The sequence below is a fragment of the Labrus bergylta genome, chromosome 16, assembly GCF_963930695.1.
Source record: "Labrus bergylta chromosome 16, fLabBer1.1, whole genome shotgun sequence".
NCBI lineage: Eukaryota > Metazoa > Chordata > Actinopteri > Labriformes > Labridae > Labrus > Labrus bergylta.
The window spans coordinates 11,020,674-11,046,623 of NC_089210.1; the positions used below are offsets into that span (position 1 = coordinate 11,020,674).

General features: G+C 41.6%; 1 protein-coding gene across 2 annotated transcripts in view; it reads right to left on the minus strand.

Moving 5' to 3' along the window:
• Positions 1–25,950, minus strand: part of znf385c (zinc finger protein 385C) — a 113,545-nt gene that overhangs the window by 65,500 nt on the left and 22,095 nt on the right. For both annotated transcript variants that reach the window (XM_065964581.1, XM_020632628.2), the window contains exon 2: positions 7,627–7,953. In XM_065964581.1, the coding sequence (XP_065820653.1) occupies positions 7,627–7,951 (325 nt within the window). In that variant the 5' untranslated portion in view covers positions 7,952–7,953. The remainder of the gene's footprint in view (positions 1–7,626; positions 7,954–25,950) is intronic.

The following is a 25,950-nucleotide window of genomic DNA, read 5'->3' on the forward strand; positions in this document are numbered from 1 at the left end:
TTTTTTGTGATGAAGCACCGGGGAGATACTAGACTGTCCTAAAGAAAAAGATGCCAGAGTTAGAGGGAAAGACAAGAGTGTCATCAGCAAACTTTGTTGTTTCTATCAAATGTACAATCTATATTAATATATTGAGTGCTTGTTCCATTTCACATGAACAGTGATGCAAAAAAATAAATCCAATACAAAAGCTACAACTATGTTCAAAAGATGAATAACAGTACGAGGGAAAGATGGCATCAGTGAGATAGCAGGAGCGAGGTGACAGAATTGAGAAAATGCTGTCGAAAGTGAGTGATATTTTCTGACATTTAACAAACTGGCAAACGGTTCAATTCATTTAGCAGATATGGGTGGGCAGCAGCTGTGGCAATATGGGTTTGTGTATCAGACAAACCAGATAAGAGCTCATAGTGAGCTTGGCCTTCTCTGCAGACAGAGCCGGTCAACCTGTCAGCGCTCCGGGTAAACACAGACGTTGGATGATTTCTGAGAGATGTGCCCCTCTCCCCGTGGCCTTAGAGGCCCTGCTCCCCGTATTTCACGCTCCACTAGGCCCTGTGTGTCGACCATGGTATGCCCGTCGACCTTTTTTATGGACGTTTGAACTGCCGTCACACACGGGGGGGGGGGGGGGGCACCCAGGGGCAAAGCAGAGAGGTGGGAGGGAGAAGGGCGGCTAGGATTGTAGCAAAGTTCAGGACTCCAGAGCCAAAGTATGTTTAAGGTGATTTACATAATTGAGCAAACAGCAAAAGACATATATAAAGGTGAGTTACAATAACTACTTAAATTTTAATGAACCTTTACTTTCACAATACGATTTTAATGGAGCAATAACTACATCAAATAGACCAAGCAGAGACAAGCAACACTCAATGTGCACATAAACAAGTAGATTAAGGACACTATAAACACTGTCATTTAAAGGTAAAATTGTACGCAAAATATACCAAAATGCACTTTACCATGTTTTTCAAACACTAATATGTGTTGCCTGTCTAAAGAAACCCAATTATGAGAAAAGTCCCTCCTTTCTATCTTCTGACTGCTCCACTTTTCAGAAAGTGATGCTCAAACAGGCCGTTTAGAGATTTTCCCTTTGTGACATCACAAAGGGCAGTAGCCCCTCCCCCAGGTGTGTTACATTTCTACAGCTGGTGGTGCAAAAACAGCCAGAGGCACCCAAGCCCTTCCAGAGAGAGGCGTTTACGGACCTGCTCACTTGCATTTAAAGCTACAGAAACAGAAACAGCCTGTTCTCAGCAGGGCTGACATAGAGGGGTTTAAAGCCATGATAAAATACAGGATCGGAGTGGATTTGGGGGGGGCAAGAAACTTCACTGACATGTTTTGGGGAGCTCTGAGACTTATTTAAACTTGTTGAAAAGGACTAAAGTATGTGACCTTTAATGCATATGTGCAGCATGTCCAAAGATGTGTGTGTGTGTGTGTGTGTGTGTGTGTGTGTGTGTGTGTGTGTGTGTGTGTGTAATGAGGAGGGTATCGTTCCTCTGGGGAAAAATGTGGGAAGATGGCAACCCAAAAAAAAAAAACGCAGATGCACAAATGCATTCATGTAGAAAATCCATGCCTTTAATCCAATTCCTTACGCTTTATTAATACAGAGACCAGAGAGATGGAGTCAGACAGGGGCCATGATGAAGAGAATAACCATGAGGAGGAGGCTCACATAACACAAACATACACTCGCAGTTCAAGAAATATGCACAAATGCAAAGATAATGAAAGATGGAGGATCATGAAAATAAAACAAATGCAAATTATCTCTGCCTCCTTCCCGTTTGCTGAGTCTCACAGAGAAAACATGTCTATACATGACACATTTATGCCTCCTCACACAGCTAAAGAAGACTAACAAGAGAAAATACAAACAACTACAAACAGGCAAAGAGAGTTTCTTCAAACTCTTAGATTTATGAATACGCATTTAGCTCTGTTGAGTCAAATCAGGCCAGGCTTCTGTCCACTCTCTCCTCCTCTCCCATACCTTTCAACAGTACGCTATCATCTTCTCTGAATGTAGTTTCATTTATAGCACGAGACAATTAAGCCTCATGTGTATATCTGTGACAGAGATAGTGCACATGTATGAGGCATTTCTGTCAGGGGCACAGCATGTTTTAATTATCTGTCTCAGTATTTTAGTGCGTCTGCCTGTGTGTCCTTGGACAAACTTAATAGGATACTAATAATAAAGTATTAAGGCCTTCCCCCCTCAGAGGGTAGGACTTCTCTCTGCTCATCGCCGGGTAGAGGAGGAACTCAGAGGCTACCCTTTCTCTGCCAATGAGAGAGGAAATAGAGTAGCCAGGATTCATGCCCATACACATCCCAACAAGATTACAAATATTAACACACATATGCTTTTGTCAACTGTTGAAGCAACCGTGTACATATGACATAAATGAAAGAGAAATACACACTCTACATCTAAGAAGTTTTGGAAAGGCAGAAATTGAATACATTATTATACGGCCTTTGTAATGAACTAACCTGATATCAGGGTGCGCAAATACCATTTACAACACATCATGGGGAAAGGCCTGGTTCTGGGCTTCTTTGATTAAGGGGGAGGGGTATTTTAAGTAATGTTGACTGGTTACTTACTGCCAGACTTCAAAATTCATTAATAAGATACTTTTAGTGTTCGTCAGGACTTTAAGCTACTGTATAACATAAGCTTTCTGCCATAATTCAGTATAATTATTCTAGTCTCCTAATGTATTTTCTATTTAGGCAATAAGAGTTTTGAAGTTTTTCAAACGGTCCTGTGCTGCCTGCCTCTTGTTGGCTGCAGCCCCATAACAGCAGGGTCCCAAGGTTTAGCAACCTGAAAACGATGCACAGTGACAAAGAGAGAGAGAGAGCAGAGAATGAGAGAGAGAGGACTCAAAGCATGGTGAGTTCATCGCAAAAAAAAAAAAAGAGATACAGTATTTGCCGCTACGAGGCAATGAAAATCTGAAGTTAGCAAACACTGACAAAAACGCAGCCAACAAGCTAACTGCTACAGAGTGCGAGCAAAGTAGGCTAAGCAACTGAGCAGCGACCTGTGTGTAGTGAAATAACTGATCTACCCACAGTTTTTATATTACCGGACCAACCAATCAACCAAACTTTGAATATTTGAATGCGGCAAGTATATGATTGGACAAATCAAAAAGGAAAAAATATAATACTTTTCAGGTATTTTTGAATTTTAAGATGTAGCATGAGGATTTGGTGGGGCAGTCTGAGCATTCGGAGGGGGCATTGCATTGTATTGCATTCAAAGACCAAAGGGAATTGCCCATAACTTGTGAGTCTTGAATTTTCAAGTTTCAGTAAGTCTAAAAATTCAATTTCAAAGATATTTTGAATTGTTAGTCACAAAGAAATAACATTTTAACTTCAAACTTAGTTTAGATATAAACACTTTTTTGTCCTTGAGTATAGGTTTTTAAAACATCCTGATTGTTTGTCCTGCTCAGCGTTTTTGCAGTGCAGAGGACTAGTAAACATCAGGATATCCCAGAAGGACCTTAAACCTTAAATAAACAGTGACTGCAAATCTGCAAAAAAACAACACCACAAGATTTGTTATTGCTAAAGAAAAAAATATGTGTGGCATTGAAATATTGCAAGCATTGTGATTGTTTTTCTTTTTGGACAGGATGAAATATAGCCAGCATTAGTGGCCATAAAAGAGCCATGACAACAACAGAAAATATCTTTTTGATTTCTTTTGCTTTTTTTATATTCTACTTTCATGAAACCCATTTCTTTGGCCCAGTCGAGGGGAAAAGTACCTCGTGTTGGATTTATTAATTTTTCGGCCACACCTATATAATATTTCCAAAAGGAGCGACACGTTTTTCACATCATAAATCAATGGCAATCTTGTTTCAGAACGCTTGCATTTAAAATGTACAAGTTCAGTCCCATTGGATTTTTTAATATCACTCATCATAAGTGTCTGCTAAGTGAATTGTAACATCATCAGCATAAGTATGTATTTGAAAAACCCTTCAAAGTTAACACGCTATCCCACAGATCTGGTTCACTGCTTGTCATGCAGAACAGTAAACAAGCTTCTCTACATACTATTTTCAATGATAACAGAGTGAATTACTGAATCACTGGCACATTCCACTTTCAGCAGTGCTGTCTGCAGCACATGTCCAGCATCCATGCCAGAAGGAGGGATGAGGAAGAGGAGGGAGGAAGGGTAGACAGGAGAAAAAAAAGAGCCTGAACCCAGTGTCAGCTCAGTGAAGCATAGAGGGGGGGAAACACACGCCGACATGGAGACCAATCGCTGGGAGTTATACACACACACACACACAAACACATTTATTTACCAAAAACCATGTTCTGTTCTTTATTCATGGATCCTATAACCACATATACATCCATCTCGGGCACAGAGGTCTTACTGTACATATGGGCGCTGATATAAACACAGATGTACCCAAGCTCATATTTATGTTTCCTCAGCACAAGTTACACACTCCACAGCGTTTAAGAATTCTAAAAATATCTGAAGCAGACATGCAGGATGCACACACACACACACACACACACACACACACACACACACACACACACACACACACACACACACACAGAGAGTGGGACACACAGCCAGCAGAGAAGCTGTGGTGGAGTTGAGGACACAGCGGGGCGGGCTGCCTCAGGGAGTCAGCAGAAGGTGAGCAGAGATAAGGCTGTGTGATTGTGACTGCATGTCAGGGAGAATCTGCACAGCACAACAGTTCAGCATTCCCTCCCTACAACACACACACACACACACACACACACACACACACAAATCAACACACAAACGCATACCCACAAACTTTTTGTTATGCAGTCTGCATCACCTGCAGCAGTGTACCAAAACAGAAAGTGAAGACATCACATGGCCTGTGAGTACATACAAGTGACGGGTGTATGGCAGGCTGGAATTAGTTTATTCCATGCTTTCCAATTTGCTAAATTAAGCACCAAACTAGACTTCAACGTGTCAGATGACAAAGGCAGAATGGTAAAACACTTGCATCGCCTCTGTTAAAGTTTGCACTTGAACACGTAATAAAATGAGACTAAAAAAGGCAAGCTAATTGCTGTCTGCATCGTCTTGTGGAGTCTTTCAGCTGATAAATAAATTGCTGTCAGCCATGACCATAAATACGATGTCATTCTCTGTTAGACTTGAGGGGTTAATTAGCTAGTATAAATCACAAACTATATTTGGCCCCCCCAGAAACCAATACGGAGAAGGCTCGCAGCGTCATTCGCGCAGCTGAGAAACCAATGGGTGATGCCATAGTGGCTATTTCCATTTTCACACAGTCAATGGATGGGGAATCAATAGATAAAGAAAAGCAGCTACTTTTAGCACGTCTGTTTATACGTTTGAAGACTATTCTAGAGTTGTCGTTGTTGTTGTATGTTTTGCAGAGCTGTAAAGTTTTGTTTAGGGGGATGTTTGATTTATGTGGGGTGTAAATTAAGAGTGACTTGTTGAAATCAGTTAAATCAATGATTAGACCGTCTAAACATCCAGTCTGACAGCTCTATCTCACTGTCAGTCTCTGCTGCAGAACACGGATTCATTTCTTTGTCTCAGCAGAGTCCAGACCCTCAGAATACTCCTGGGTGTCTTGTTGGTGAAGTGTGGACCTAAGCACTTTTTGTATGAATGCAGAAACCAATCTTTTTTTCAGCTCAGCCTGGTTTTCTTATTTGCTGATCTTAGGCCTTGACAACACTAATGGAGATAAATCTGAAAAGACTGCATAACGTTTTCTATTAACACTGGCGTTTCCTCAACACAAGTTTTGTATCCTCCTTTTCTTCTTTTAACTTGGCAAACACCATGATTCTACATTTCTAATTTTGACAATCTGTGATCATTAACTTCCTGCTTGAATGGAGACATGTGTCGTCATTGACAGATTTGTCCTGTTATTTTTCAGCTGCAGCACGACTAAAATAAAACATTAAAGTGATCTGATCGCCTGTCATGTCTGCTGCCTAGTCCTTAGGTACTGTTAACACCTCCTGAATTAAATCAATATTTCAGACTCGTGCAGGCTTCTGACAAAACAAACCAAAGAAATACATCAATGACAGAGCCTTCATAGAGCAAGCACAGGGAGAGTGAAAGTCAGACGATGGCCTTTTAACACTTCTGCCAAAATGATGCATGTGTCATTCATCATATTTCTGCATTTTCTATATCTCTGTTTATATCTCTGCACAACAGTTTATCCACTATGGAGCTTATTCTAAAATGTCAAGTTGCACAGATTTTCAGAAAGATAATGTGAAAGCAATACTGCATCAGATTTTTCAACCGTACCGCACATGGAATTATCATAGCACCTGAGTCCCTCCAAACATTTAATCCTTATTTGATTTACAAATAAGGGTCAATTTCTTAAACTATATCTGAATTCATTACAAAGTGTTTCACAAACAAAAGATGAACAAAATCCGACCTTAACTGATACCCAAGGAGACACAGTGTGAGCATAATTCAAATGATCTACATGTTCTAACTTTCTGTAATCATAAGAGTTCAGTGGAGGAGAACAGAATTAGAATTACTCACTTTCCATGGCTTAACATTTTACCAACTACAGTAGCACTTAAAACAGGATTTAAAGTCTGTGTTTGTAAGAGTATGAGAGCATGACAAAGACTGCAAGGAGAAACACACACGTGCAGCTGACCAAACATACAACCGGGGGCAGATGAAGGTCATGCGATTCCTTGACTCAGATGCACATCTTCCAGATCAGACAACTGCTGTGCTGAGAACCAATCAGCAGGTTTCTTAGTTCTCAGACGACTCATTCTTCAGTCAACCTCTCTCTACTCACAGAGCAAACATGTATGAATGGTCATTTCTGTACATACTCTTTTCAAAGGGATGTGTGAGCTGGTTTGCGGTCTGCACACTTTTTTATTTTTTGGGGGCATATTTTTGTGTTCATCCTTCTGCGGAGGCTGAGGAAAGAGCACAAGAGAGACCCAGAGTGCGAATGAATAAACTTAAGTGAGAGCTTGATTCCCTCGGAGCGGAGTCCTAATCGAGGCTGTGACTAGAATGACAAAATGTCCGACTTAACTCCTGCCGCATCACTCCTAGGAACACAACCATCAAACACAAGCAGCACTTAATTAGCTTCTCACTCACTAACTTCAGTACGCTCTACTCTGATTGTGTGTGTGTGTGTGTGTGTGTGTGTGTGTGTGTGTGTGTGTGTGTGTGTGTGTGTGTGTGTGTGTGTGTGTGTGTGTGTGTGTGTGTGTGTGTGTGTGTGTTTGTGGGTGAGGGTGTGTTTGTGTGTCTCCTCAGCCTAAGGCTCTGTCTGAACACATTTCAGCAAATAGAATCCAATTTGTTTTACTTCTATTGAATACAAGTAGCGAGGACTGGCACACAGAGGCTGGTGACAATGTAATGTGAACACTGTGTGGGATTGTGTAAATCTCCATGCCCCTATTGTGCCACACAAGGGTAAAGAACCCAGCAGCAGGATACTATACCCAATGTTCATTTTGCAACTATAAACAAACTCATTGGACAGTCACATATCACTCCCTGCCTACCTGTATTACTCGCCATCTTGCCATTGCTGATCTGCTTGAGTCTTTTTTGGTGCGATTTGCCATTGTAGTGGATCTGGGCCTGTGCTGCTGAGTTGAGTTGGATGTTGCAGACCTCACACAGTGTGTAGCTCCGATGCTTTCTCTCCCTTTTGGCTCTGCAGAGCGCAGAAGGCAGGGCACCCCCTGCTGATTGCTCATCCTGTACTGCACCCTCATCCTGGGCATCGCAGTACACCTCGCCATCCATCTGCATGAGCCTGCCGCCAAACCCCCTCCTTTCCAGCTCGATGTCAGGCAGAGCCGACGGGCTAAACGGACGTTTCATACCTGGGGAAAAAGGAGAAGGTGGCAGGATAAATACAAAAGAAAGACACTCTTAAGGTCAGGTGTTTGATGACTTCATGTTCAAAACATTTTCAGGGTACACGTGTCTGACGCTCCATCTCTTAACTGATGCTCCAGTGTTTGCATTTGCAACACAGCATGGAGTATAGTCCCAGGGATTGAGGTATCATTTTCCAAAGTCTAGGCTGAACTGGCTGACCCAGCACACAAAGCCCGTCTGTTTAGAACTGATAGCGGCAGTGCACACAGGGGCGAAAAATACCACTGATTTCCAAAGCTTTGTCGGGAGTGCGTGGCATGTTACCTCCTTTTTGGCACATGCAAGTCATGCTTTTCAGCACCCTCCAAACAAGGTGACACCTGTTGTTTACACACACACACACACACACACATTAAGATATCAGAAAACAAGAGAGAGAGAGAGAGGGCACAGATAATGTGGAGATGGTGGTGTTCCAGGGGTGCCGTGACACACCACTTGGGGGAGACAGAGAGCTGCAGCGAGGCTCTCTGAGGACTACCAAGGCCCCTCTGTCAAGCTGCTACACATGTGATGACTCCATGCCTGCTCGAAATCTGTGAGCCCCGTGCACAAGCCAAAATGCTGTAGCAGTATCTGTACCGCCTCTGTGGAGAATTTCAGCCAAGCCGTGCTTTATTCTGATAGACAAACAGGAAAACAAGAGGGAGTCGGGGCTTAGGAAACGGCTCTGATGATGTTTGCTGACATCAAGGTTCAAATTAGGACATCAGAGTTCCGGATAGAACAGCAACTGTGGTAGACTTAGAAGTTTGTGGGAGGTTAAGATGACACGCTTCTCCCATGTGCTATGTTTGTGCATCTCACCGGAAACATTTGAAACCATAACAGCCCTGCCTGACCTGGATATACGGAGGTTAACCAGAGAGCAGGGCACTGATACCAAAAGATACGATGAAGCCAAGTGACATTTCTGTCAGAAAAAAAGGACATCGCTTGAACATCTCCGTTTGTCTGGAGTGTTCTGTGGTCAGAGAAGACGACATCCCAGGAGAGAAGAGCTGTTTGTTCTGCAGCTACTGTCTTTATGAATAAATGAAAAGGTAGGTCTACAGTAGCTCTGTGAAGGACTGAGACATCACTACTGGAATAAGAAGTCCCAGAAATACACCCAGCTGTGCTTTTCTGTTGCTGGCTTTTTGGCTGAGTTATTTGCGTAAACACACAAACTGCTCAGAAACACACATTCGCAGACACACACACACACACATACAGAGATTAAAGTGAAGTGGAGTCTATGATGCATGCGCATACCTATGTGCATGAAAAAACTCTCTCACTCACTCACACACACACACACATACACACACACACACACACACACACACACAAACGCAGGGCTCAAAAACACATTAGGCCGAGCAGCCTCCATGAAAGCTGCTATTCACGTTGCCAATCTGGGAGCACTCAAGAGGCTCCATCAGATGTTTTCTCAAAAGCTTCAAGCGATGCTGCTCTCTGGCACCGAATGAAAAAAATCTCTGTGGTCCTTAACCACGCAACCTCCTCGCAGCCCTGCCAAACTACGGAACGAGCCGCCCCCCAAATTAGCATGGTCGTAAAAACACTACCCTCAATGAAGACCTGCAGAACAGAACGTACGCAGCGTTTATTGCAGCCCTCTGTCCTCCATCACAACCTGCAGTCAGAGGCAGTTCTTCATAGAACATTAACTGTCCTATATAAGAGGATATTGGAGACTGGTCATGTGTTTCCAGACTTTAAATGCAGGTCCAGGACTCAAAAGAGGGTCTGAACTTCATGCTTGCCATTTTCTTGTCTTATCTTATCTGCACAAAAGGAAAAAGCAAGAGCATAACGACACCATAAAGACCAGTCGGGTACAAACGTGAGAAAGAGTCCTGTTCATAAAATCAGTGCATTTAGCTTTGGAAGCTGACAGTGATTTTTTTGTTGTTGTGCAGTTTGCTTTCGAAAAGCCTTACCTTAGGTTCACCTGATATTTTGGCTGCATGAATTAAAGTGAAGTATTTTTTATCAGCATCACCATCTGCCTTTTTAAATTTGTGAATTACGTTATAGTATAGTGGCTTTAAATTGTCAAGCTACTGGCAGACAAAATATTCCCTTAACACAAAGTCTAAGAGTTTAAACCTACAATAGAGCTCTCCTCACATTCAGCTGTCTGTGTTTTCCCTTCTTTCTTTCTTTTTTGTTCACAGAAAGACAACCAACCCAGAGCATTTTTTCACCTGAAAAAGAAGCCACCTGGATCACTCGCTGACGATCAAATGACATCAAACTACTCATACACATCCTGACAAAGCACTTAGTGTGAGACTTTGTCGTTATACATTTGTTTTGTATCTTTGTATTTTCCCAGTCATACATTTTTAATGTTATAGAAAAATACTTCAATAGCCTTCAGACTAGAAAGACTATCAGGCTCTAGGTTAGCGATGTGTGAGACAGAGCCCATGCTGTGTCTGCACACAGAGACCTGCAGGCTGATGCGCACACCCAGACATAGGCTGACACACTCAAAGACCTGCAGGCTGACGCACACTCAGAGACCTGGCGGCAGACACACAAACTCACTCACACACACACACACACACACACACACACACACACACACACACACACACACACACACACACACACACACACACACACACACACACACACACACACACACACACACACACACACACACACACACACACACACAGACCTGAAGGGTGACACAGGGCGGGAGATTGTCAAGGGGGAACCCTGGGGGGAGGTGGGGGAGGGGGGAGTCGCTGCCAGTCTCGCCATGTCCGCTGCTTCCTCTGTATGATGTGCCCCTCTGCCCGCAGCGCGCACACCCTCCTCTGTTTACACAGGAACCATCAATCACTGCTGTGATCGGGCTGAAAGAGCCCCGCTCACGCAGCATAGCAGCTCAGCAATAAAAACTCTATTTATGATCCTGTGTCTGCTGCTCACTGATCCTGAAATACTACAGCACTTTCCTCAGCTTAAACCAGCTCTAACCACGGGGGCCCACCGCGACGGTCACCCCACCCATCCACTGTGTGGACACAGTTGGCATTGGGGTGTCGGTTCTCGAAAGTGCAGACAAAAATTGGCCTCCAGATGGACCAGTGAAAACACGGCAGGCATGTTAGCAGCTCCTAAATCACAATGATGAGCGGTGGACACAAATTCACAAAGACACAAGTGCAACTCTCACATACACACAGTATCTGTTCAGACTCGACTCATTTTATCTGCTTCCCAGAGCACACGGACTGACCTCAATAATGAAAATTAAATAAAACAATCAACAAAAAAAATCAATCCAATCAGGTGAAGCAAGCATTACATCAGCCAGAACACACACATTTTAACTACGCACACTGCCTCAGGAGATAAACGACTACACAAGCATTGCAGTAAATGAAGAGGCATTCAGAGGAAAATATTTTGGTCCAAACTGTGGTATCTTAAAATGTCAACGATTAGTAATCCTAAGCAATTAACAGTTTTGACAGTTCGGGCTGTAAATAAGATGATACTGCTGTTCTTGTCAGACATTTTTTCAGGAGGGTAAGGATCTTAACTTTCCACACAATCAAGCAGAAGTCAGAGCAGTTGACTACATCAGGCCATTGAAGGCAGAAAGAGGCAGAGAGAGAGGGACGCAGGCAGTACAAAAGTGCTTGTATAATTGCCTTTATCAAAGTCAAATTACTGTCATCACGGCTGAATTCTCATTACTGCAACGACAGAACAGGCTGAAGTCTTTGAAGTCCAATGTCTTTGTGTCCAGTGCTTCACTGTTGATTATGTGGAGTCCAAGCTACAGTTCTCTGAATGTAATAATACTGGAATCAGTTCTGTGTCATTGAAAATGAGGGGACAACTACAATGTGGCTGGCTTTGGAGTGGAAAGCTGCATGGGAGAGAGTGTTTGCAGTCCCTGTCAGACCCAGCTCGAGCCCGGGAGTAAATAAAAAGCAGTGGCACATAAATTGATGTTTTTTCTCTAATCTTTGTTTGCAGCAGTTCTCTGGCAGCACACAGGGAGGGCATTTGTTCACAGCGTGTGTGTGTGTGTGTTTATGCGTGTGTTTATGTGTGTGTTTATGTGTTTGCTTGTGCATAAGCGTTTTTCAGCTTGTCCTAGTAAAAACAAAAAAAAAAGTTTCACCGGGGGGGAAAATTTATACAACATCACACTGATCTTATCACTCAGGCTGTTTGGATGTGTAATTGTGTTTGTGTGCTCCTAAACATGTGTGTGTGTGTGTGTGTGTGTGTGTGTGTGTGTGTGTGTGTGTGTGTGTGTGTGTGTGTGTGTGTGTGTGTGTGTGTGTGTGTGTGTGTGTGTGTGTTCAGTCCTGTTTAGTTTATTAATCCCGTTGAAAAGCGGGTATTAGAAAAGATAAAAGAACAAGAGTTTGGAAGAAGGAGGGGGAGATAGAGGAGTGACTGATTACAGCAGCAGGCTAATGGAGAAAGTTACACTTTACTTAAAAAAACCTCCACATCTAGTGTAAGAAAAATAACACTGAAGGGTCATATCTACTTCATGAGGAATAAATACGTTAATCATTGTGCAAGCATTGACAATTTAATGTATAGTTGTGTTCCTGTTTCAGTTCCGTTGATTTATGTAGACATGTAGCATAAATGCACACAACCAATGTGACCTTTATTTTAGCAAAATGACTCACAGAGGTCACCATCCTTGGAACTGCCGCTAGCGTGGCTACAACTCAGATTTTAAAAGGAATGACATTCACTCTTTTTAGATGGAAATATTTTTTTGCTGCTCCTATCTCGCAGCAATGTTTCACCATTTATGTTAAATGTTAACGCTCACACAGTCATGCATTGAAGTCTCATCCAGTACAGAGACTGTTGCCCATTTAGTCTGAGGTCAACAGAATTTTGCTTGGCCATGCATCTTGATTAGAGTTTGTGTGCCCCCTTTAAACCTCTTATGATGTCTTCCTCTTGTATAACAGGCATGCTGCCAACAAGCAGTCATATCGATCCTTCTCAATTTGTTTGTCTTTCACACAGACTGAATGTGTTTGTTCAACTCCAACGTACAGCCCCGAGGGAGTAGCTATTAATGTGTGCCAATCTCTAATTGAGTGATGCACAGACTCTATTTTTCCTTTTAATGTTGTTTAGGAGAAAGCACACGTAGAAGCATATTTTTGGAGTTGTATGTGCAAACAATAGATAGTATAAAACATGGACGTAGTCTCAGCGACGTCACCTATCAGTTACTGAAGCAGACTTATGGAAGCCCATCCGTGGTGGTCGCCATATTGGAAATGCTTTCTTAAACTAAATTTCGGTCAACCTATTATCAGGCATCTTGCACTATTGCTGCACATGAATTGAACTAAAGTGCATATCTCCTTTTGTGTAATCATATTCTCAACTAGACACAAAAAAATGCAAACTTCAGACATTTTTTCTTGCTTACCAAACAAATATTTGATCAATAATTTGTGAGTTTGATCAATCTACCTGTTATTATAGCACCCAAACACTGGGAAAAGGGGTGCTAATGTGCCTTAAACGCTAGTTGTCACCTGACTTTTAAGAGAAGAACAAAGAGACGACGAACAGCCAATCATGTTGCCGGCTAGGTACAGCTAGGTGGGCTTACAGATGTTTGGCGCAGAATAGGAACACAGCCGAAATGAGGAGCTGAGCGATAGCGACACTGAAGAAAACACTGAGCCTACCAGCTCAAAGCAGGAGAAAACAGCGTCGACAAGAAAGGACGCTCAGCTTCAGGACTTCGGAGATATTTGGCGATTTACAGTCCGACAAAAAAAAAAGCGATTTTCCTCTATTCCACTAGGCCATAGTTTGTCATGTTCAGTAAAGAAGATTAATCCACAGTGAACAATCTAGTTTCTTCAGGAGCAAAAACCAGCCTTTATATTTGAAAGACATAATGATTAGACAGTCCATTAACCACTTTTCATATCTAGTCCGCAGCAAATTCTACAACAGGTTGGTACTGTTTTTGTAATAATACATAAATTGTGCATTTGTCGTGCCCCAAAGCAAAAACCTCTATAAACAATTTTGAAAAAGGGCACTCAACAACTGCACTGCCGTTTCCAACCACCATGGCCCTATTCATTTTTTAAAAAAAAATTTTTGGGGGGGGGGGAGACCATTCCAGTTTTTGCACTCTTATTCAAAAACAAGTCTGCCTCAAGTATGCTAAAGTTAGCCTTTAGTGAAAAGCAGGGCCACATTCACCTTGTTCTCATTTCACCACAGCCCTAACTGGGGAACTGCCCAATAGGAGTAACCACAGACACTGGGAGCGGTTCCATACAACACTAGATATACTTAGACAGTGGCAAACCCAGGCAAAGCCACAGTCAAAACACACACACACACACACACACACACACACACACACACACACACACACACACACACACACAGTGGAGTGCCATTTCTCCAAAGGAATATCTAAGAAGTGTTTATTTTACAATCTGCATTGGCCTGAGCTTTTAGCCGCACGTCAGTCTTTGCTCCAGCACACATCAGTTACAGCTAAACTGAACAACACACAGAATCACGAGTGTTAGACAGTCACAGAGAAAAGTCCTCACGCTTGCATGTCTTTAATTTCGAGCACATATTAACAATCAGCTGTCTCAGTCTCTGGAAGCTGTTTTGTTCTCTGTCACACGTCAGGGGAATGGGATTAGTTCAGCGCTGACTGGACACAGGTAATGCAGGGAGAGGAGATGCAGTTTTAGCTTTTAGATAAGGAGAATAATCCTGAATATATTTAAAAATGAATAAAATAGATTAAGTAAGACAGACGTGCCGCTATCAACTCATCTTCTTCTGGTCTGATATGCTTAAACAGTTCTCTGCAGAGCCAGGAGGCTTCCACACTCTATAGTGAGAAAATCATGGAATTTTCTCACATCAGTTTGTGCGACACAAAGCCATTGCATGCACTCCGCAGACAACAGGGGGTGCAGCTGTAGCCCGGATAGCATGACTGATGGAGATGGGAAGAAACAGATAACCTTCAGGCGAGGAAGAGGGATGGAAGTTGCACCTGTGTTCAGTGTTGTTTCTCATGCTGTTCAGCCTGAGCACGAATATGACTTCTTAATAGGAACTTTATTTCCACTTTGCGAAAACAAAATAAATCACTTCCCTCCCCGTTTGTAAACATGCTTTTTAACAAATATGTTTCACAGTGGGCAGATGATTCTGACTCGAAAATAAAAAGCACACCACAGTGAAACGGATGGCTTCTGTGGTCAAAAACAGCTTCTGGTGGCAGAGATGTGTGCAGCAGATGTTCCTCCTCACAGACTCGTATAAACCATGTACTGACGACTCTGTGCTGTTTGACCAGAGTACCCTTACCTGGGTTCAGACACCCCAGCTAGCAGGTGAAGTGACAGAAAGTTAAAGGACCCTGCTGTCATGAAATTAATGCTGTCATGTTCATCCCGCAGCACATCACAGCAACAGTCAGCTCTCTGCTTTAAATCTCTCACAACAGATTTAAAACTGTCACTGTGATGCTTTTATAGTGCAAGCTCTGGTGACAGCTTTATCATAAAGGCTTTAAATGTTACATTTTGAAAATAATCTTCAAAGTATTTCTGCAAGAGTGCCGGTTGGGACTTTTTGTACTTATATTTAGTTAAACTTAATAAAATAGATTTTAGGCAAACTTGGGTTCCTTTACTTGCAATGAACAGAATAAAAAGGTAGGCTTAATCCAAATGTCAGACTAACTGTCTTATGTTGTTGTCTATATAGAGAAATATTGAAATTGTCGTTTTTTTATACACTTAAAAATATACTGCATATTTATATATATATTTTTTCCATTTGGAAAACAACAACATCGGGTCAGTATTGTATTAAGTTATAGGTAAAAATGTGAGGTTGCATGCAGACTCTCTGGAAGTTTGCATGAAGTCAGCTCAAAGTCCATTGTTGACCAGATTGCATTGTGGGTTCGGACAGCCTTCAGCACAGACTTCAAGGCATGCAAAGGCCATGAGTGTGCAATAGCAATGCAAATCAAACATTAGCAGCACTCACATGCCGGACCAAATTCAAATGCCCAAAACTTCCAGTCGACTTTGTACTGCCAGAGTCAATCTGTCTCTGGATTTTCCACTCAGTGAATCTACTGACACCTTGAAGGGAGGAAGCTCCTAAAAACACCCCTAATGAGCTTCTTCCCTTCTTGCTGTGACATATCACGGCCCGACTGGGGACAGTTATAATTACTGCAAGGATCTGATTGCATTAGCCTCACTTCTACCTGTCCTTAATGACATTAGTTCTGTAGGAGGAAATTCATTCGACACAGAGAGCTGAGTCCTTCTCACTCACATGCGGTTTGTCATACTGACAAATTGCCAGCTCGATTGTAAACAAAATGTGATTTAGAAAAGGAGGAATTTATGCAGCACACAAACAAACACTTGAGCAACTTTGTCTCACAGCATCTGGAATCAAATATAATTTTTTTACAGGAAAATTAAGCAAATGGCTTGATGAGCTGTGATTCCAAATGAGACCAACTAAATAAAACTAAATATGCACACACGCACACAGACAAATGGACATGCATCATCAGCACTGCAGGAAGGGGTCTCAAAGGTAGATCTGTCCCAGTAAAGGGAGATAAAGAGCACAACTGCTGCTGCTAAAATGCTGTTTTCAGCAGAGTGTGATTCAGCTGCACATGACTATCTGTGTGTGTATGTGTGTTGGGGTATACCTAAGAGTGAGTTTCCAACTGTGGGGATCAACTTAGGTGTTGATGCTGACATGTGAGCCGTCCTTGCCAATAAGCGTTCCCTGCATCCATCTGTGCAGTCGCAATCCCGACAAGAGGAAGGATTATTTGCACACAACTTCAAGCACTCATTATTTTACGTTGCCATGCTACTCACAGGGACACAGACAGAAGAAAGGGAAATGATTAAAGGGGCAGACAATATTTATAGATGGTAGAATGGAAAAATAGCAAACTGATTGAAAGAAGGAGGTTAAGAGAGTGGGCTAAACATATGCTGTGTGTACAAAAAAAAGCCATTTCTCTCTTCTAAAGGAAATGAATGAGTGTCCCAGAGAAACGGCAAGCATTCAACAAAAAAAAAAAACTGAAAAATGAATCGAATTCATTTATTCATTTTTGAGGCAACTTAAAAGTATTGGATCAAAGCGAAACATAACAAAAGAAAGCTAACACTATAAGCATTCTTTAGTGGTATCTGGGTCCTGATAAGTGTAGGAGTCTGTTCCAAACCCCTTTTAGCTCTATTTAGTTCCGCTACATGCTGGAGTAATACCAGCCTTTTCTAGCTGCTAAATGTTTGACTTTGTTCAGCAAGAATTTACCTTTTCAGTCTTACATGTTGTACCGTAGCGGCTGTGAAAGGTATGTGCAAGCAGAGCTGCAAGCCACAAAATCAAAACATCAAGCTGAAAGACACTAAAATACAAAGTCATGTTTTTCAACATGACTATTAAAAAAATGGATAACTGCAACTTTGGAATAAGCAGAAACATTTCAGGACAGACCTCAAAAAGAGAAAATTTAAGGTTTTAAAGCTTTGCCGTTACATTCAAAATTTAAAAATGTAACTCTGACACCTAGCGTTCAAAATGAGTACTGCAGTCCACATTAAAAACACGTTAGAGCTTTGTGTCCCCCCCGCCCCCTCCTCCCTAGACTGGATGTGCATGCAGGTTGCAATGTCACGGACACAGAAGCTTCAGTATTTATCCGGCACCACATTGGTCTTGAAAACTTTCTGCGTTCTAACCGCTCTCTTTTTTCAAAAACATTTCCAATACGTGTCCTAGTTTTAGCACGTTTCTGGTAGTTAATTAGAAAAATGCTGAAGCTTTTAAGGTCAGGTAGAATCAGTTATATTCCGAACAAATTCCCTTGCCTGCTTTCATCGCTGTAACACCTGTTGGTTTTCAAAATCAGGAGAAAGATGAACAAAGATATAAAGACTGGTGATGAATAAAAGGTAGTGACGTATGCAGTTACTTCTGACTTCAATTCAGATGGTTCTATAAACATTTAAACTTGCCATTGCCATTGAGATCTCCCTGCACACATTATTATTATTATTATTATTATTTTCATCTCCAAGCAATTTACCTCCCACAAAGACACACAAACACTTCACATGCTGTTGTTAACGCTCAGCTGTTAGTCGCTCTCAATAATGTTCCTCTAATAATGCTCCAATATACGGCTCTTTGATCAGCAGGCTTTACAGTGTCTGCAACTCTGATTTCATATAATCCAATAATCTAATTTAATCTAATCAAAATAACCTAATCCAAATCTTTTTGTCAACAAGTTCTTAGCGAGGGGATTTATTACAGTTCAAGTGTGAAGACTGAGCCGTTGCCGAAACAAATCTGTGCAAGCTGTAGAAAGCTTTGCAGATTCAAACCATTTGTTCTTTGCAAAGAATTACAGCATTCATAGTTTAAATTTCCATTTTAGAGAACAACACAATGACTGCTTTCAACTACTGACCCATGGACTTCCTTTTAAAAAACATTTTATTTAATTTTTCTGCCGTCAGCACTCGGGGTCACACATTTTGGAGGTGCATGTGCTTCCTTTCTGCTGCATATGTATGGCTGACATTATAATCAGACCCCTTGTGCTCCAAATGTGGAGACAGAGCAATCAGAGCGAGGCTGCACGCCGCGGAGACTCTGAGAGTGAAGTGGAAGTGATGGTGGAGGGCGAACGGCACGGGCACACTCCTGAAATCTGAGCAGCATCCATTCCAAGTCTCTGATGAGGAAGTGTGTCTGCTTTGTAAACCTCTTTACAACAGACTCATTCTGTGTTTGGATGCTTTCCAAAAGTCATCGAGAGTGAGCAGACAACACACTTGCCCAGCGATAAATCAGCTTTCAGTGACCTCTTTGTGCTATCTGGGTAACATGCAACCCTTAACCGCCTGCAGAGAATGAGACTGAGCAACAGAGTGGTTTTGCCAGGATTAATAAAAAACACAATTGCAGCAACACATCTACAGTTGTGAGAAACACTTTTCAAGTTCCTCTGGTGTCATCTACAAAACAAATAAAACCTCTATGTTGGTTTAAAGGAAAAATGTCAGCCCTTTCACCTCCAACTGTGCCAACAATGTCAGTTTAACTAACTAAAAAAATCTATCTTGCACTGCAAGCAGATCCATCTCTGCACGCTCAATCTTATTCAACGCCTGTATTGCATGTTTGAGCATGTTGGCAATTTCCTCTCTGATGTACGGTGCTCAAGGGACCTGTAAGGCCTGAGGTACGAGTAGGTTGGTCATAGTGTAGTGCTTAAAGCAGAAGCTGTGTTGCCGCACACTTACGCCCCTTCCCCCTCCCTCTCTGCAAGCGCTGGCACATCTTCTCCATTTTTTTTTTTTTTTCCTATCAGAATGTAACAGACCCCGAGGAACCTATTAACACTGCTAAACTAGGCTAATTACATAGCAGTCCTTTAACACCGAAACGAGTGTGTGAGAGTGAACACATTTGCATGATTGTATATGACATGTGATAATGTCTGTGTGTCGTCAATTGCTCTCGCAGGAAGTAAAGTGAATCAATCAAGTTGCCACTCACAATTAGCAGGCTATTTATAAGAGAACATTCCTCTGTGCCTCCACCTCAGCCTTTAGTGACAAAATGACTCCAGCAGGAAAAGAGTTTTATCACCATATCAATTATTCAGCGCTTGGCAGTAAACAGAATTTGCATGCTCTTTATAGCTGTTAAGACAATTCACTGCTGGTTATGAATCTGTTACATAATGTATTTTGGGAAAACAGTTAGGAACAAAGACCCCTTCCATCATGTCTTACTGCTAGTGACAAAGCAAACAGGAGCACATCGATCAAGCTATAAACCACTGATGAACATGATAACAGCAGAAGCGGAGGATCAAGTCAGAGTAGCCGAACAAAGCTCAGGAGTGTTTATAGATAAGGTTGAGGACAGGTTACAATTATAAATGACCTATACAAGTCTACGGGGAAAAGAGGCATAAGTATTCCCTTTGAGGTTACATACAACAGGTTGAAATAAGACATTAAAAAATATATATAAGAGACCTTCTGAATTCAGATAATCTGGTGGCGGTACGAAAGGAAATAATGCTGCTTTTGGAGAGAAAAGATGCCATAAGAATGGTTAGAGTCAAGAACAGTAGAGATAAAAAAAAATTATGATTTATAAAGCAAAATGGGACTGCATTTTCCTAACTCTGTGGATTATCACTTTGAGCCAAGCCTTTACAACTAAATCATAGTTTAACAATGTCATTCAGCATATTTGCATCTTGAAATTATCAACTATACTTGGTTTAGATTTCCTCAGATTCATTTTCTTATTTTTTCTCTCCAAACCTCAGGAACTAGTATTACTTATTGAAAAAAAAGGCATCAATTATGAGAAAACAGGATTAAACCTACAATTAATCCCATTTGATTTTCCTGGAGAGAACACTTATTACAACTTACTTGTCAAAGTGCTTTTATGTCTTTGAGAGTTCAAAAGATGTTTCAAGTAGAAAGTAAAAAAGGAGAAAAAAATATTTTATCAACTAAAAGCATGTCTCCAATGAATGTCTTAATTAAAGTTGAATTTTAAGTTTTAATATTGAATTAAAACTTGAAATATACGCTTCTAGAATCAAAGTACAAAGGACTGTGCTTTTGAGACTCTGGACCTGTCTCCCACCAGAACTGAGAGCTGTGAAATCTGTGGACATTTTTAAAAATGAGCTGAAGCCTCATTTGTTTAGACTTCCCTTTTTATTGTGAAGCACTTTGTGACATATGTTCTTGATAGGTGCTATGCAAATAAACGTTGCTTTAATTACCACCTCGACTGTGGCAGCATAGCGTAATGAGGCCATAAGAATAATTTGTAACAGACTAATGCTTTAAGTTACCTCTCCAACAAGACGTTTGATACGTCAGTGGGTCAGTTATGATGTGTTGCTTTTGTGCCACACTGTCTGTTACACCAGCTACGCTCTTAGAATAGTGTGATGGATCAGTGGATACAGTGGCGATGAGACAGAATGTCACTGGGCGTTACAGCAGGACTCAACTTAGATTATGTTTGATTGATTGCCTTCGAGACACTGGCTATGGATAAGTGCTGTTACTTGATTGCCAGCATGTGCAACTTAAAAATCAGCTGCCATCGACCTAACTCTAATTTTCTTCTGGCCTTGTACTGGTAGACTGACCAGTTTGTTTTTGTCAATTTCTATGTATAGCTTGAACTGCTTGATCCTAGTCTGACTAGATACACGCTTCATGGTCTGATGGTTACACAGAAACAGATTGAACAGAGTAAAAACATACTGGGGAAGACAAGAATTCAATCATTCTCTTTCTATAAACAGCATTACATTGGGGCTTAACCCTTCATCACACCTGGCTTGTGTGTAGTATCAATTAGTGTTGGACTAATTACAGTCTTATTTGTTATAGAGTTTCTGTAGGGGGAAGAGCAACGACTGGGAAATTCAAACCAAAACTTGCTGTATTTTTAGAAAGTCCCACCCATACGACAGGATTCTTGCTTTGACATAAATATGACAACGGCTAAACTGCCAACATGTGTGGGCAGACAGTTTTGAAAGCTGATAAACGTCAACAAAGTTAAGTCTTTGGCCCTCCAGAAAGATCTGCTAGAGAACAACGGCATTATGCCCGCCTCTGCTGGTCCAAATGAAAATGGATCGAAAACTGTCTTCCCCCCCGCTTTAAAACGTCCTTTAATGAGCTTCTTCATCAACGACCCGATGTCAAGAACAGATGCTCTTTAAGATCATTTAAATGCAGTTGTAAGCCAGGAACATCATAGAACTGTGGTGAAACAAGGCACTGAGCTACTTTGCAAGACAACACGTTTCTTCTTTGAATGACTTGTGACAGAGAACAACAGATCAATTCTGTTTCTATTTGATTTCAAGCGGACAACAAATCGACACCGTATTTTCTTTTTTTAAAAAAATGTTGAAAACAAAACATAAAGATCCCATGCGGTATCTTTAATGATAAACAAATGTAAACTTTTGACTGGACTTGATATCTTCTTTTTTTATAATAAAGATCGCTGACTGATGACCTCAACACTTCACCGTTCTTGGAAATGTCTTGCGAGTATTAAGGTCGCATCAGAAAGTGGCACAGTGAAATTATTTAGTGCATCTTGGTAAAATATTTAGCACCAGAAGCAAAGTGCTGTTCTCTGAGGTATAGTATGTAAATTATTGTTGCTGGCAAGTTAACAGCTAACACACAAGTCAGCTGGGACATGATGGCCCCGGTCAGTCATACAGATCTGAAATTATCAGCAAGCGGTCCATACATACAGTGATGGCTACTGGAACACATGAGCTGCCAACACATTGAGCTTAGCAGACTCTCTCTCATCCTATCCAACATTTAGCAGCTGAGTATCCCCTTTGGTTCTTAACTTCTCTCCAATCACACAACTTTGTGAAGAAGGTGTTAACTTGATGTCGCAATAATGAGATTCCACATAAGAAAGCATGCGGTTAAAGCAAAGTCAAATACAAAATGATTCTTTTTTTACATTTCTCTTTGTAATATTTTGAATCAGAGACAGTGTAGGTATAATGTTTTATCTAGATCATGGGAAGAAAACCAGTACATTGATGAAAAACCTCCTAAACTGACTCTAAAGTACACACTAACCATCCTGACTGCAAACATTTTTAGTTTTGCCATGTTGGTTTTTGTAGTACACCCTGCTTGATCCCCAACATTGCACTTTATGGGACCATAATTAATGCTAAAATATTCACTTTCTCATCTCATTGAAAACTAGTTTCCACCCGACATGATATAGAGAAGAAGAAAAACATGACGAACAGCCAATCATGTCGCAGGGCTTACAGACGTTCGGAGCGGAATAGACACGTGCCCAAGACAAAGGCAGCTAAAACGGGCTACATCTCATAACTTTTCTACCGTTTGAAACAATCTTCCCCATTAGAACACACCGAAAAGCAAGAAATGACCTCACGTCCCAAAACGAGTGTTAGTGGACCCTCAGCATGAACCGAACCAGTACGCCTATACTCTGGTGGTCCGCCCAGGAATCGTCTATGTGTGGGAAACAACAACGTTTATAAAAATGACATATCACAAAGGCAGGACAAGTAATGGTCATGGATTTTCACTATTGATGCACAGCTAGCAAAGTAATGATTCTGACAAAGTAATCCCTAAAATGATGATGGGACAGCAATTAAAAAAAGGTACACAAAAGGTACGGCAAAATGGAAGTGAAAAGACGTCCACATGTTCACGTTTAACAACCTGGTTTCACAATGCATCCAAAGAGAGCGAGCACTTTTTCAACCAATTATGCAATTATTGGCCCATTACTCATGAACTCCTTCAGTTATTATCCCTGGTATAGGAGAAAAGCAGCATGCAGCTTTTACTGTACATGCTGTTTTACAGCAGCAGAAGAAGCTGAATGATGGCAGAAATACGAGGAAGAAAAACAAAGCCTCTTTTCAACACCAAATGGCTGTGAGCATAAAACAAGAGTGAGAGAATGAGGTGAGAGGAAAAAGAGACTGACTGTCTAAAGAAAGAACGCCATAAAGAGGGAGAGGATTGAAGAAATGAGGGCCTGTCCTGACAGAAATGAGATGCCATCGTGATGTGGAGCTGGAGTGGTCCGGGACTGATGAGCAGCTCTGATTGGGTGCTGCAGGTGCAGAACACACACTCACTCGCTCACGCAAGCACGCACAGACAGACACAGCAGAGATGAGGAGAGCTAATGATGTGTGAAAGAGAATTATCCCTCTCCTCCACAGAGGACAGTCACTCTGCTAGTTGCATGGTCAACACTTATTTCAAATGACCCTACTCTCTATTCATGAGGCATCTGGGTGAGTGTTTGTGTGTGTGTGTGTGTGTGTGTGTGTGTGTGTGTGTGTGTGTGTGTGTGTGTGTGTGTGTGTGTGTGTGTGTGTGTGTGTGTGTGTGTGTGTGTATCCACTCCAGGTCCATCTCTGCTCATATTTGCTTTTGATACACATACACACAGACCACTATACACAAATGCAAGCTGTGGAAACAACACAGCAGTAAGATCACTATCTGGGCTTGTAAAAAAAAAAAAAAATCTTTTCGATGTTTGTCTATCAATTAAAGTCAAATTTGGACAGTTGCTCTTCTCAACAACACTTATGTGGAGATTTACACAACTGTTCAGTTCAGACAAAATACAGAAAACTGTTTGTCTCACAGGCCCCCTTAAGTTTTTATGGTGGGTCACTGGGATTTCCTGCCTCAATCCCAATACAATAGGACAATTTGGCATAAGAATCCAACCATTTTTTAGAATCCGATCCCAGTTCTGGACTGCATTGCTTCGGTAAGATGTTGGTTTTTTTTACGTCTTGACTCATGTCAAACAGTTGCCCCTTATTTCTGTCACAGCATGCTCATAATTTGCAGCCGTAAAATCCACATCATCTATTCGTTACTTTAGGTTCCCCAATATGGGAACATTTGCTCTATTTTCATCCATTGATTTCAAACTACAGGATTTATTTAGCTCCATTCAGAACAGGACAGTCGTTTGCTGATTCAGTTATTTGTTCAAAAGGCGGCTCTGTAACAGTTATAGGACACAAGTGCATCTTCAAGGTCCCAAATTCTAGAACAGTTCACCTTTTCCCATCCGCTAAAGGGGTTCTAGTCCGCAGTGCAGATTGTTTACCATCTGTGAATCATAATGATAATGTAACCTCAACCACCTGGCTGAGAGGCAATAAGCAACAAGGGGGGGGGAAGGTTGGAGGGGCTTATAGATGCAATGTTTGAAGAGGGTTAAAAGGTGGAATGAGAACTGAGTGATGGTTAAAGGGTAGGAAGAGTTCTCCCAAAGCCTGTTCTCTGTTGAATGTGTGATGGGTGTGGGGCTAAACTGTCCTTGAGATACTGATCTATTACTTTGCCAGCAAGATTATCTCCCTCCAGGCTTTCTGTTGCTCAGGGAGGACAAATATAATTGATTAGATGATGCTCAAAAAATGCCAAGGGGAGCCTGACAGACTATCACTGTGTCCATGTTTTCCTTTTTTTTTTTACTCCCTCTATTCCTCCAAACATCAGTTCATATAGTAATGTCACATGAGAGGTTGTGTTATTGTACTGAATAGCAGCACAGCTATGATTCAGTCATAGGCATGACGCAGTGAGGGTGCAGAAGATTAGACAGTCTTGCTGATATTCAGCAGCACAACCTCTCATGTGATTTTGCAGTTCTACAAAATGTATCCAAGAAGCTACAGATTATTCTTGGGAAAAAAAAAAAAAAAAAAGAGTATTCAGCAAACCTGAGACAAAGTGATGCATAAACTTTCAAGTCCCTGTGCTGTCGTAGGCTATATCAGTACAGAGACGGCATCTTGTCATGGAGAAACAGCTTCAATGACAATGACTTTTTGCAAAGGAGTGTATTAGGATTTGTCCCATGTTTGAACAGAGTTGGACTTGCACTAAGCCACACACTCACACAAGTGGACAGAAAACACACACTTTACCCCGCGGACGACTCTTTCAAGTGAAGGGCAGAGGATTACAGGCCAGCGGAGGCTTAGCGTGAAATTCAAACCATTTTCCATCACATTTGTACCCACTTGAGGACTAATCCCTCGTGATTAACATGCCAGTTGATGGGGAGGGCACCTGCTGTACCGACGGGGCCGTCAGTGTGGAGGGATGCAGTCATCGACACACATACAGGTGTAAATCACTGTGGATTAGCTTCATTTTGGCTGCAATAACAGAAGTCTTCTCATGATTTTAAACCTTAGCAACGTTTGAAAGGATCTGCATCTCATCTTTTTA